The sequence below is a fragment of the Scomber scombrus genome, chromosome 19 (assembly GCF_963691925.1).
Source record: "Scomber scombrus chromosome 19, fScoSco1.1, whole genome shotgun sequence".
NCBI classification, from domain to species: domain Eukaryota; kingdom Metazoa; phylum Chordata; class Actinopteri; order Scombriformes; family Scombridae; genus Scomber; species Scomber scombrus.
The window spans coordinates 5,146,183-5,157,822 of NC_084988.1; the positions used below are offsets into that span (position 1 = coordinate 5,146,183).

The following is an 11,640-nucleotide window of genomic DNA, read 5'->3' on the forward strand; positions in this document are numbered from 1 at the left end:
CCTATAATATTTGATTTTGTCCCGACCAACAGTCCATAACCCAAAGAGTTTACTGACATAGAAGATGAAATGAACAGGAAATATTTGCATTTAAGAAGCTGGAACCAGAGAATTTTATCACTTGTTATTCATTAAAATGGCTCAAAACAATTAATTGACAATCAAAAATAATTGGCCTGCTCAGCTAATAAAGGACCACGTAAATCTTCAGTTCAAGTAAAAAGGAACAGGAAGTGTTTGTTCTTCTCTTTTACACATATTGCACTTTGCATGTTTGATCCTGATTCAAGTCAAGTGAAGAGACGGAGCTCACAAGAGATTCTTCTACACAGTGACAAAGACTGTTTATAAAATAAAATAAAAAGGTAAACTTAAAACTCATCTTTGATATGAAAATGAGGCTGGTCTTCTGGCTTGAAGTCTGGATTGGGACTCCCGTCCTCGCTGAGGATGCGTGAAGCTGTGTAGCCCACAATGGGATACTTTGTTTTGTACGTGCCTTCAAATACATCATCCAGAGACTCCAGCTGGTCCTCAGTGAGGCCCGTCTGAACATGGAAGACCAAAAACATTAATTATTACTATAAACGTTTTACATTTGCATTTATTTGCAACATTTAATCTAAAGAAAAAAGCAAAAACCCAAGTGCTAAACGCCAAAAGAGACGAGTTTTACAAATATATGTGTGATTGCTGCAGTGTGATCAAGAGCTAAAATAGTGAGGTCAATATTCTCTTCAAGGTTAGTTATTTCTACATTTGACTTTTATTAATAACAAGATCAGTTTTAGGTTGTAAATTCTGCTTTTCCGCCACAGATAACTCTGAGTTTTGAGCAAATCATGTAATCATCATCATGTAATATTAAAGATTCACCTCTATGAAACATATATTTCTGATGAAAAATGGAAATAGAGTAAGAATTAAAAATGATATCTGAATCTCGGGGATGTAAATCTTGCTGGTATTGACTTTTTTGTTCTTCTAATAATTAGTTAATCCTTAACTTACAGACCGTAAGTTGGAAGTGTGTTATTACGACTGCAACATGACGATTATTTTTCTGAATTTCTCTATTAGTTATTTTGTCCATAAAATATCAGAAAATGTTGAAAAATGTTAATGACAGTCCAAGGAAACGTCCTCAAACATCTTGTTTTGTTTGCTCACAACTCAAAAAGATATTTACTTTATTATCACAGAAGACTAAAGAAACAGAAAATATTCACATTTAAGAAGCTGACATGAAAGAATTTGGCCTTTTTTTTGGTGTTAATCAAATATCAAAAGCGTTTAATCTAATACTCTGCAACTAATCAATTAATTGAGTAACTGTTGCAGCTCTATGCAGATGATTGAAATGTCTAACAAAGCTGTAAAAGGCACCACATCGACTTTACATGCTTAGTTTAATTCAATTCCTCAATGCCTATGAAATCATTATTATGTTATTTGATTTCATAGACACTCAACAATTGATGATTGAACTGATATTATTGTTTGACATAACTTCAGACGACATAAATACATAAAAAAAGGATTGTCTGAAGGCATTTATTTGTTTCTGACTTTGGGAAAATGGAAAAAAGAGTAAAATTCCCCAAACTTTAACCACATTAAGGCTATTTTATGTCATCTCCTTTTGATAAGTAATGAAACTAATATTTTTATAGACTCCCCTGAACGTATTTGTAGCTCACCTGTCACTCTGTAAACCTCTGATTTAGCTCACACTGCACACACACAATAAAAACAATTATCTTCTTCTGCGCCCAACTCTCAGGTGTCAGATGTCATGTCGCTCCCCACCCATGGGTGTAGACGACAACAAATACATCCTATCCCCTGGGAAACAGAGGTGGTGTCAGTACAAAATGACTCAAACTCACAGTATCTGATATCAGGTCTTCTGGGTCAAGGGACATCTTGGCCACGGCTCGGGTGGAGTCTTTACCAACCAGGGCGTTGTACGGTGCATCTTTGCCATAAAACTCTGCAAGAGGTAAAAAGAAAACAGGGCGGCAACTTATGATTAATCCATGTGTTAATTGGTAGTTTGTTTGGTTAATAAAATGCCAGGAAACTATTAATTTCAAACTATTTTATTTGATTATAATCGATTAATTGTTCTTTAACAACAACAAAAAGTCTAAATTCTCTGATTCAAGCCTCTCAGATGTGAATATTTTCTCGTTTCTTGACAATAAACTGAAAATCTTTGAGGTGAGGACTGCTGGTTGTGACAAAACAAGACATTTGAAGATGTGAACTTTAGTTTTGGAAAGCAGGGATCGACACTTTTCACCATTTTCTGAAATTTTTTGGAACAAACAACTAATCGATTGATCGAAAGACAGACTTATCAATAATAAAAATATCTGTTGGTTGCAGATCTACAGAAAATGATGAATGAAAACATCTTCTTATGTCTTGTTTTCTCTGACCAAACATATAATTCAGTTTACTTTCACAGAAAATAAACAAAACCAGACTAATATTCACTTTTGAGCAGCTGTAATATGACAATTTTGGCAATCTTTTGTTATAAAATGACTCAAAAACGATTAATTTATTATTGAAATAGTTGATGATTAGTTCTTCTGTCAGCTGACTAACTGATTAATCGACTAATTGTTGCAGCAATAACATAAATATTTATGTTATATACGCATAAAGAAAATAATAATGATATAAGAAAAGTAATACAAGAACGCATGCAGATTGTTTTAAGATTAAGAAAAAGAAAACAATAACTAACAAAAGAGAAATGTGCAAAAGGAGCTGAGGTGACCCATAAAGGGTTCTCAGGCGGCCCTCCAGTGGTGAGACATACAACATGAAAACTTTAGAGTAAAGAAATGCAGAAAAATACATAAAAAAGCTCAACAAAAACATAAAAAACTAAGGTAAAAACATAAAAAACTGAGGTAAAAACAGTAAAAGGAAGCATCTAAAGAATTTTAATTCAGGCTTGTTACATTGCATTAGGATGACTTTCCACTTAACTGTTACTCATGAAGAGATAAGACATGAAAGTGTGTTGAAAATCACATTCCTGCATGCTTCAGTGATGGATTTTCTTTTATGTACCTTTTCCTTTGGTGACATCAAACACCACTCCTTTTACTGCCATGTAAATAGGGAGTTCCTCCTAAAACAGGGAGGGGAACAATGGGAAATATAGAAACACTGTTATCAAAGCTGTCCGGATGTCTGGATGGATGCACACTCACTCAGACACCCACACACACACAGACACACGCACGCACCCTGAGATACAGTAAAGGTTAAAGTTTACCTCGCTGCCGTCGTACCTCTTCAGCTCCTCCTCAGTGAATAATCGGACAGGTTTGGAGGCTGGTTTGTACTTTAATTTAAAGTCTTCTGCTAAAGTCAAAGAGAGGACCATCAACAGGACACACAGTCGCCCTGTTGCCATTGCTGGATCGCTGTTTGGACGAGTTTGATGCGGAAACTCTTGCAGACGCTTCCCTGCTGCTGTATTGGGCTGATGCTGCGTTTAATGTCGTAGGAAAAATAAGTGTTAAAGGTAGGACGTCAAAGGCTGCCAGACTTTTTTTTGACAGTTACGATAAATAAATAAAAAAGGTAAACAAAACATGTCATCACTACGTTTTTCATCCATATCACATGGTCTTCACAGTTTTCACACTTTGAGTTGTACTGAGGGTTTTTTTTGGTGCCATTTTATTGTATGTGTGTGTGCGAGTATGTACTGTATCCATGTATGTTTTACAGTAGTGGAAGAAGTATTCAGATTCATTATTTGAGTCATAGTAGAAATACTGTAATCTAAAAACAAAAAAAAGTACTCGTCCTGAATTCAAAATGTTATTTAAGTAAAAGTGCAGCAGTATTAATAGAAAGGTATACTCAAAGTATCAAAAGACAAATTCAGGTTGAACAGGTTTTAAAATCTATGGATAATGAATTAAAATGTGGGAGCTGCCATCTAACATCATGTCAGAAACACACATAGACACCTCAATACATTTGTGACAGTTTTAGTTTTTTTTTTCATACTTTATTTATTTTTATCGCTTTCATCATTTCATGCATTTTAAATTTATATCTCTTTTCACACAGCAATGACAATCCTTTAAAAAAATGTGATTAAGTGTATCACCCAGTGAGTGCAACACACTAAGTAATAAATAAATACAAATAAATAAAATAATTAATAGAGCAATTATGCAAGCAATTAGCAACAGTCTTCTCAGTACAAATACAGGTCATCACAACTCAGTGTGGATATCAAATTCATAAAAAGTTCACAAAAAATGCACAAATAAATGGTTAGCAAACGGACAAACCAACAAAAAACAACAACCAAACAACCAAATAAACAAACAAGATCAACCTCGGTTTCATTTCAGTTTTTAATGGAGTTTTTCCAGTGTGTACAGTTTCCCCAGCAGTACCTGAAGGCAGCATTAGGTATCAACAGAAGGAAACATGGAAACGACGTCAAGGAAACGAGCCTTCCTATTGGTCCGCAGCCTGGAGGTGCCTCTTATCATGGGATGGGCTTTTTGCTTTATCGCTGTTTCCTAAAAAAAAAAAGAAGCCCTATGGGTGAATGGCGTGTCTCCTAATTTGACCGGAATACTTAACGTGAGCCCAAGGGAGGGGTGACATGGCATATACTTAAAAAAATGTATTATTTATTTATTAGAAGTAGTTTTTTAGACTGAGAACAAATAGCCAGGCGCCTCACCTGGAAGAGCAGGATAAAGTTTCGTTTGACTGGAACAAAGTGCAGAGGAATGCTCCGGAAAGAAAACTCCCGGTCCTATAAAGAGGTAGGATACTGCTTTCTGTGCATGTGTGTGTGTGTGTGCATGAGTGTTTATGTGTGTGTATTCAGTGTTTTGTCTTAGGATGATTTGTTTTAAGTTGAAATTCCCTACACATGTCACGGTCCTCAAACTGTGCAGCTCCCTTTATATCATGTGACCGTTGAGCTGCTGACGGAGAGCAGCTTCCTACAACATGAGGAAAAAAAGCTGACTTCATGTTTTCTTTGAGTGCTGATGATAGTAAAGTTGGACTTGCACCCTATGTCTGTGTGTGTGTGTGATATATCATGTTTTCATTAAAAACACTTAAAGTCAGTGTTTTGGGAGTGGCTTTATTTTGTCTACAAACCCCAAAACATTCAGTTTATTATAGTTTAATAGTTTAATAAAGAAACAAGAAAATATTCACATTTGAGAAGCTGGAATCAGATAATTTGGACATTTGTTTATTTAAAAAATGACTCAAAACTGTTGGAAAAATAGGCGGCGATTAATGTAATAGCTCACTTTTAAGAAAAGGTAGTGCAATATGGTACAAATTACAAGGATAGAAATGGTAATAAGGGCTTCAGTTGGTTTAGGTGATCAGTGCCATCTCATATTTGGGTTCATAGTTGCTAATGTGGAAAAGAAATCCTAATAAATAGATTATTCATTGACTGGCAGAGAGAAGTTTTGCATGGTAAACTATGTATTAACATAGTAGATTCTTTCTTAAAGCCAAACATGCTGTGTCACCTATATTATGTTTATTATTCAAACTTTAGGTCAGTGTCATTTAAGAGAATGGTTTCCATAACGTCACGAGGTGGATAAATTACACAGTGTACGTTAAGACTGGTTAAGACACTGTCATTGACTCCTAATAAGCCTCAGAGTGTTTTAATACCGGTGGTTTAAACATGACGACATGTTTCCAGTGTTTGAATGTAACAGTCAGTTGTTGTGTCATGTTCAGCCCACACAGACTTAAAAGACAACAAAACACAGTTGCATTGTTGAAACATTTGTCAAACAGAGATAAAAAGAAAACTTCCTACATTACATTTGAAACAAAGACCTCTGTCTCCTGTATCAGGCTCGGCAGATGAAATCAGCCACACAAAAGGTTACCTTCCTAAAAACACAGTAGAAGTTTTTTAAATAATCATTTATCCAGAAAAAGGACATGTCACTTAACAGTATAACACTATTTTAAAGATCATTGTATACTAATACCTGGAGGAGTGCTGTGTAATTTGGAGGTATTTGGCACGTTTTAGGACATTTTACAGAAAGTTTGGTGCAATTAAGTACAAATAATAAGAAAAAATGTGAAAAAATAAGTAAATATATATTTGGGTTCATAGTTCTTCATTTGCAAAAAAACCAGTATGAACCCAGATATCATGAGCGGGCTCTGCTTTTAGTTTTGTCATTTATGTTTTATTCTGTTATCTTTGTTATTACAGCCTAAACAATAAAGGCTAAAACAGATACTGAAACTAAAAAAACCTGGATAATGATATAAATTTATATCAGCCGATGTTAGTTTTCTTTACACAACCCAAAGCATAAATAGCTTAAATATTTTTTGCAATATCAGGCTTTACTAATTAGTCTTTCTTGATACCTGTAGCTCTCTTTGGACTTTTAAAAAAGTGTTAATATGAGATTTGAAGAAGTCAGAAAGGGAAGTCTAGTATATATACTATAATGCAGTTTATACTTATAATAATATTAATAATGTGAAATCACATTATTTCAAATGTAGTTAATGCTGGTCATGGTTGATACATTCATTCCCCCTCATCGCAGACCATTTGATTTTATCACAAACACACAGATCATCTTATCAAAAGAAGTGCAAAGTACACTTTCACTGGTGCCATGGCTTTTAAAGGTTAACTCAGTACAAGTATTTCTATTTCTATTTCTAGTATTATATTTTGGGTTATTTTATACTTTCATTCAACTACATACCTTAAAACAGTATGGAAGTTAATTAGGGACCTTGGTATTAATATCTGTAACAAAATAATCTACAGTCAAGATCCACTAAGTAGCTCTTAACAACTGAAACTGAAATAACAGACATACACTGCTGAAACATGTGACATGCAGTTTAAAGCTCACTACACTTACCTGGTAGTTACTTGGAGTTGCAGAGTAACATTTGTAAAACATAACTTATGAGGTGCTATTATAGTTAACATCAACCAATATTATATGGAGCCTGTTAAACCATCAATAAGATGATTTTACTGTTTTGTTTCAAGAACTTTCCTTTAATTCTCTGCTTTCTTTTCTGAACATCACAGTTCAATAATGATGATGACGATGATGAGGAAGAAACGACTCGGTCTCCGGGCTTTTTTGAAGATCCCATTGAAGACCTGGAGGCCGACGACCCCAACGGCAGCATCTCAAAAGGTGATGACCCAGTAGTGTGGTACAAGTGCCACAGGGCCATATGGTGGATGCTCTTACCTTTTAAAAAATCTCACAGTATCACGAGTTCACACATTTTTAATTGTCACTCTGCTTTAATGAGCCGCTAACTTCTGTTTTTACCGTCCTATGATGATCTAAATACTGTTGTAGAAGCTTTGCAACCTACAATAAAAATAAAACTGCATAATTTGATGGTGGGTTTTTAAGATAACGATTCAGCCACTACTCCAGGTTCATAAATATTACATTTTTATTAAGTATTTGAGTAAAATGACCTTTAATACAACCATGAAATTTGAGCCTTTCTTTAAGTAATGTGGTCTAAAACTGTCAGTGATGAGTTGATTCACCTCCCTGAACATTTCTCTGCTCTGCCTTTTTCTTCAGATGCAGAGGACGACAGCAGTGGAAGAAACCCACCGATGAAATTTAGCAGAGCCTGCCTGAAGAATGTCTTCACGGTGGTGCTCATCTTCGTCTACCTGGTGCTGACCGCCGTGGCCGCCTTCTTGGCCTACCAGACTATCTCCGACTTCTTGGACAAACTCAATCATCCCGTCATGTCTGTCACCTACAAAGAGGTTGAAACATTTACCGCTCCTGGTTTGTATGACTAATTCACGGGGTAGCGGGGTAGTTTTTAGGGGTAATATAGGGCCATTAATAGGTTTGTAGCTATCAGCCAGTTTGCTGCTAAGTGAATGTAAGTGACGGGGGATCAAATCCACAGTCCTCCTCCTGCAAAAATTTATTTAAAAGTTTATATGAAGCTTATATCTGTCAACATTACAGTCTTTTTAGTGTCAATGTTCCTCTTTCGTTACTATAGTTCCAGCACAGCTCAACAGGGAAACACAAAGAGGAATTTAATGCTAAAAATACAGTAAATGTTGCAGATATCCACTTGATATGACTAACTCAGACTGCTGAAGCCTCATATAAGCTTCAGGTAAACTACAATATGCATTTTTGGACAAAATGACTGTGTGGACACACTGTGGATTTTGGCCTTTATCAGTTAAATTGAAAGCACATAAATCTAACATGCTTAAACATAACATTTCAGCTGCTTTATTTAAGTCTCAATATGTTTTTTTTTTGTAATTTATATGTAATTATGTTTTGTTTTGTTTTTTCTTTGAGCAGGTATCGCTCTGTATCCCGGCAAAGCTAAGCTGTTGAGCTGCAAGCATCACTACCATGACTACATTCCTCCTTTGGTGGATCCAGGCAAGCCTCAGAAAGGGGACTGCATTACTGAGGAAGTGACCTACATCGGGCCCTTCACAAATGAAACAGTGGTCAGTTGTAAATACCTGAAGCTCGTGGTTTCACAGACATTGATTTTAAAGGTTGTTTGCTGAGGAAGAGACGTGAGGCTTTCGGTCAAAGCAAGTATACTCCTTCTTTGAATGATAACTCTGAGATCTGAAAGCTCAGACATATTTAGACTCAGTGTAACTTACACGTTCCAGATATGCTTGGAAATAAACAAAAAGCTCCATATATCTCCAGACCTTACCTGAGAATCATTACATTTGTACGTTTTCTTCAGTATCAAACTAATCCAGTGATAACTGTCGGTACATTAACGGGTGCATTGTGAACAGGAACTGCTAACGGCTAATTCAGCATAGTTTTATTGGAGCCTGTTTGCCAAAATTAAACAAATAACATCTAAAAAAAACCAGGGCTCCACTAAATCCATGGCAACAATTATACAACCTGTTTACATGCCCCAAAGCATTATGGGAACTGTAGTTCAACAACTGACAATATGATTATCCCCTAAATCAAAAAGACAAGGAACAAATAATAACAACAATGTAGTGACAAGATCTATTGATATGAACTTAATTTCATTTTACTATCCATATTTTATGATATTATTAATGCTCAGAATTGTATATACTAAGCTGAAATGAAGTTTTTTTGAAAATTAATGTCAGTTTCGTGATCTTTTATCATTGGCTTTATTTACACATCACTGAGTCAGACTGGTTAACGCTCAATATAGACCTTATAGTCTATTTGTTAAACTGACCCATTGTTATTTCTTTGTTTTAAAGACTAATAATACTAATTCTCAACTTCTGTGTCGTAGAGAAAAGCTCTGGTGGTCCGCGGCCCGACTGATGTCAGAAACAAAGAATTGATCTTCATTCAGTTCAGTCATAATGAAACAGACGAGGACTTCAGTGCTCTCACCTACATGCTTTTTTCCAACTTTAGTCTCTTGACTTCCAGGTAACTGCAAACACCAAATATTGATCCTGTCGTGTCTGACTGTCTGGTTTGAGATTACTGAAATACGTAGTTGCAGATACCTTTCCGTTTGCTTAACAATGGAGAGGTATTTATGTCATTTAAAAGTCAATTAAGTAAACGGTTATGTCACTGACAGCTTATCTGTGGCGCCATTGTTATTCTCCTACTTTTTGATAAGAAACAAAAGTAAAGATCGATTTGTAAAAACTATAAATGTGCACATGTATTCAGACTTATTTAAGTGTAACTGTGGTTTCTGACTCTCTAGTGCCAATAAATCAGAGTTCATGAGGGATTGTGAGAAGAATTACTCGACGTGGACCTTCTCAGGAGGATTCAGGACCTGGGTCAAGATGTCTTTAGTGAGGACATCGGGGAAAAGCAGTGAGTCCGTTGAGTTTCGTCAAGAGGTATTTATGTCCAACTGATTTACACATAATTGCAAATATGATGAAAAGTTGATTTTAAAAGCTTTAATTTCATCATTTATGTTTGATCTTCTAGTCCACTGTGGTCAAATTCAATGACAAAAGACCTGAAGCAGAGCAAGCCAATGAGCTCTACTTTGCTGTCTTTGAATGGCGGGATCCTTATATTCAAGAAATCCGACTGGTAAGTTCCCCCAGATGTTTTAGCCTAGTCATCACTGATTCGTCTATATCAGTGTATCAGTGTCTAACACACGGTTTCTTGCTTTCAAACAGATAGTGACTGCAAATCCCTGGAGCTCCTTAGCCATTCTTTGCGGGGTCTTCATGGCTCTCTTCAAGGCTGCTAATTTCGCCAAACTCACCGTTCGGTGGATAATCAGGATGCGTAAAAGGATTCTGAGGAATAAAGAAAGAGAACTGAGCCAGGTTACTTCAGAAAAAAGGCAAAGATGATGAAGTGATTAGAGTTTCTTCTTTAACTTGTAATCTGTGGTGAGGATTAATTGCAACAAGAAGTGTTTATCCATCATATAAATCCATATTATTTTATAGTTGGTTTGCTTTAAAATAGTCACATTTTAACAGTAAGTAATTGTTCTAATTGAATATCACTGCTGGCTCAATCACTGCTTTAAAATCGTCAGTTTCACATTTTTTTGTTGTTGTTGGTCTTAAATCTCAAAATATGAAGTATTTCATCACTACTTTCCGAGACAATCCTGGTAATGCAATGTTGTAGGCACAAAAAGGAAAATGTGGCTGGAAGCTAAAGAAACTTAAAATATTTGTTATGGTTTGAAGGTTTGGAGGTTTTAGTGTGTGTAAAACTGAGAAAATGTGAATTTTGGTCAGAATGTTTCTGGATTTGAGATTGGTTCTCATGTTCATAATTTTATTCTAAAGGGAATATTGAAGTGAATGATGTTGGTGTGTTTCCTACTTTTTTCAAAAGTAATATCACACTCATGCCACAAAGCATTATCATTTTATTGATAACTGAAGGGATTTCTCTTCAACCTCTTTTCTTCTGTCAAAGTAATCTGCTGTTTGTTTTTAAGTGCTTTTTATTTTCTTGTTCATTTGATAAATGTATCAGGTTGTCTATTGTTGAATTTACTTGAATTGATGTATAAATTGTGTTGTATGAATAGGACCATGATCAATGTTGTGGGAAATTTGGAGAAATAAAAATATTTTTTTATCCCTAAATTTTAGAATGATTTTATGAAAGATGTTGCATTAATGTATTAATTATGTAATGATGTCACATATGATAATATATCAGTCAGAGGGACCAAACCACTACTTTTACTGTAATACATTCACTGCTAATACATTTTACTGATAATGCTTAAGTGCTTTTAGTAGTAGGATTTTTCATGCATGACTTTTAGTTGTAATTGAGTATTTTTGCACTGGTGTAGTAGTAGTGGCAGGGGCGATTCTAGGATCAAACCTTTAGGGGGGCTCAGCTCCTAATGAGAATTTGACATACAATGCCCTGCAAGTGTTCAAACCCCCTGCTAAATTACTCATTTCACTGGATAATGTAAGTTACAACAAGAAATATTAATACATAGTAGAGTGGTCTACTATAGTGTATAATAATAATAATGGTTCAGAATAAACAAGATAGACAAGACAGATTTCTACAGAGAGGACTCTAAGATAGTTAATGAACCCTGAGG

The 11,640-nt window shown here is 35.3% G+C and overlaps 2 protein-coding genes across 3 annotated transcripts; one reads left to right on the top strand and one right to left on the bottom strand.

The window, feature by feature from the left end:
• Window positions 1-285: 285 nt before the first annotated feature.
• Window positions 286-3,439, bottom strand: nenf (neudesin neurotrophic factor). Its single transcript, XM_062440162.1, has 4 exons — window positions 3,299-3,439; window positions 3,091-3,151; window positions 1,890-1,993; window positions 286-548 (listed from the first exon to the last, which is right to left on the bottom strand). Exons 1-4 carry the CDS (start codon window positions 3,437-3,439, stop codon window positions 372-374), a joined length of 483 nt encoding a protein of 160 aa, XP_062296146.1. The 3' UTR covers window positions 286-371.
• Window positions 3,425-11,152, top strand: pacc1 (proton activated chloride channel 1). 2 transcript variants are annotated; one of them, XM_062440161.1, is made up of 8 exons: window positions 3,425-3,550; window positions 7,121-7,232; window positions 7,641-7,856; window positions 8,400-8,554; window positions 9,358-9,500; window positions 9,790-9,931; window positions 10,026-10,133; window positions 10,226-11,152. In XM_062440161.1, exons 3-8 carry the CDS (start codon window positions 7,676-7,678, stop codon window positions 10,403-10,405), a joined length of 909 nt encoding a protein of 302 aa, XP_062296145.1. In that variant the 5' UTR covers window positions 3,425-3,550; window positions 7,121-7,232; window positions 7,641-7,675; the 3' UTR covers window positions 10,406-11,152. The 2 variants fall into 2 exon arrangements, with proteins under 2 accessions (XP_062296145.1, XP_062296144.1); XM_062440160.1 differs by lacking the exon at window positions 3,425-3,550 and adding an exon at window positions 4,560-4,823.
• Window positions 11,153-11,640: the final 488 nt, after the last annotated feature.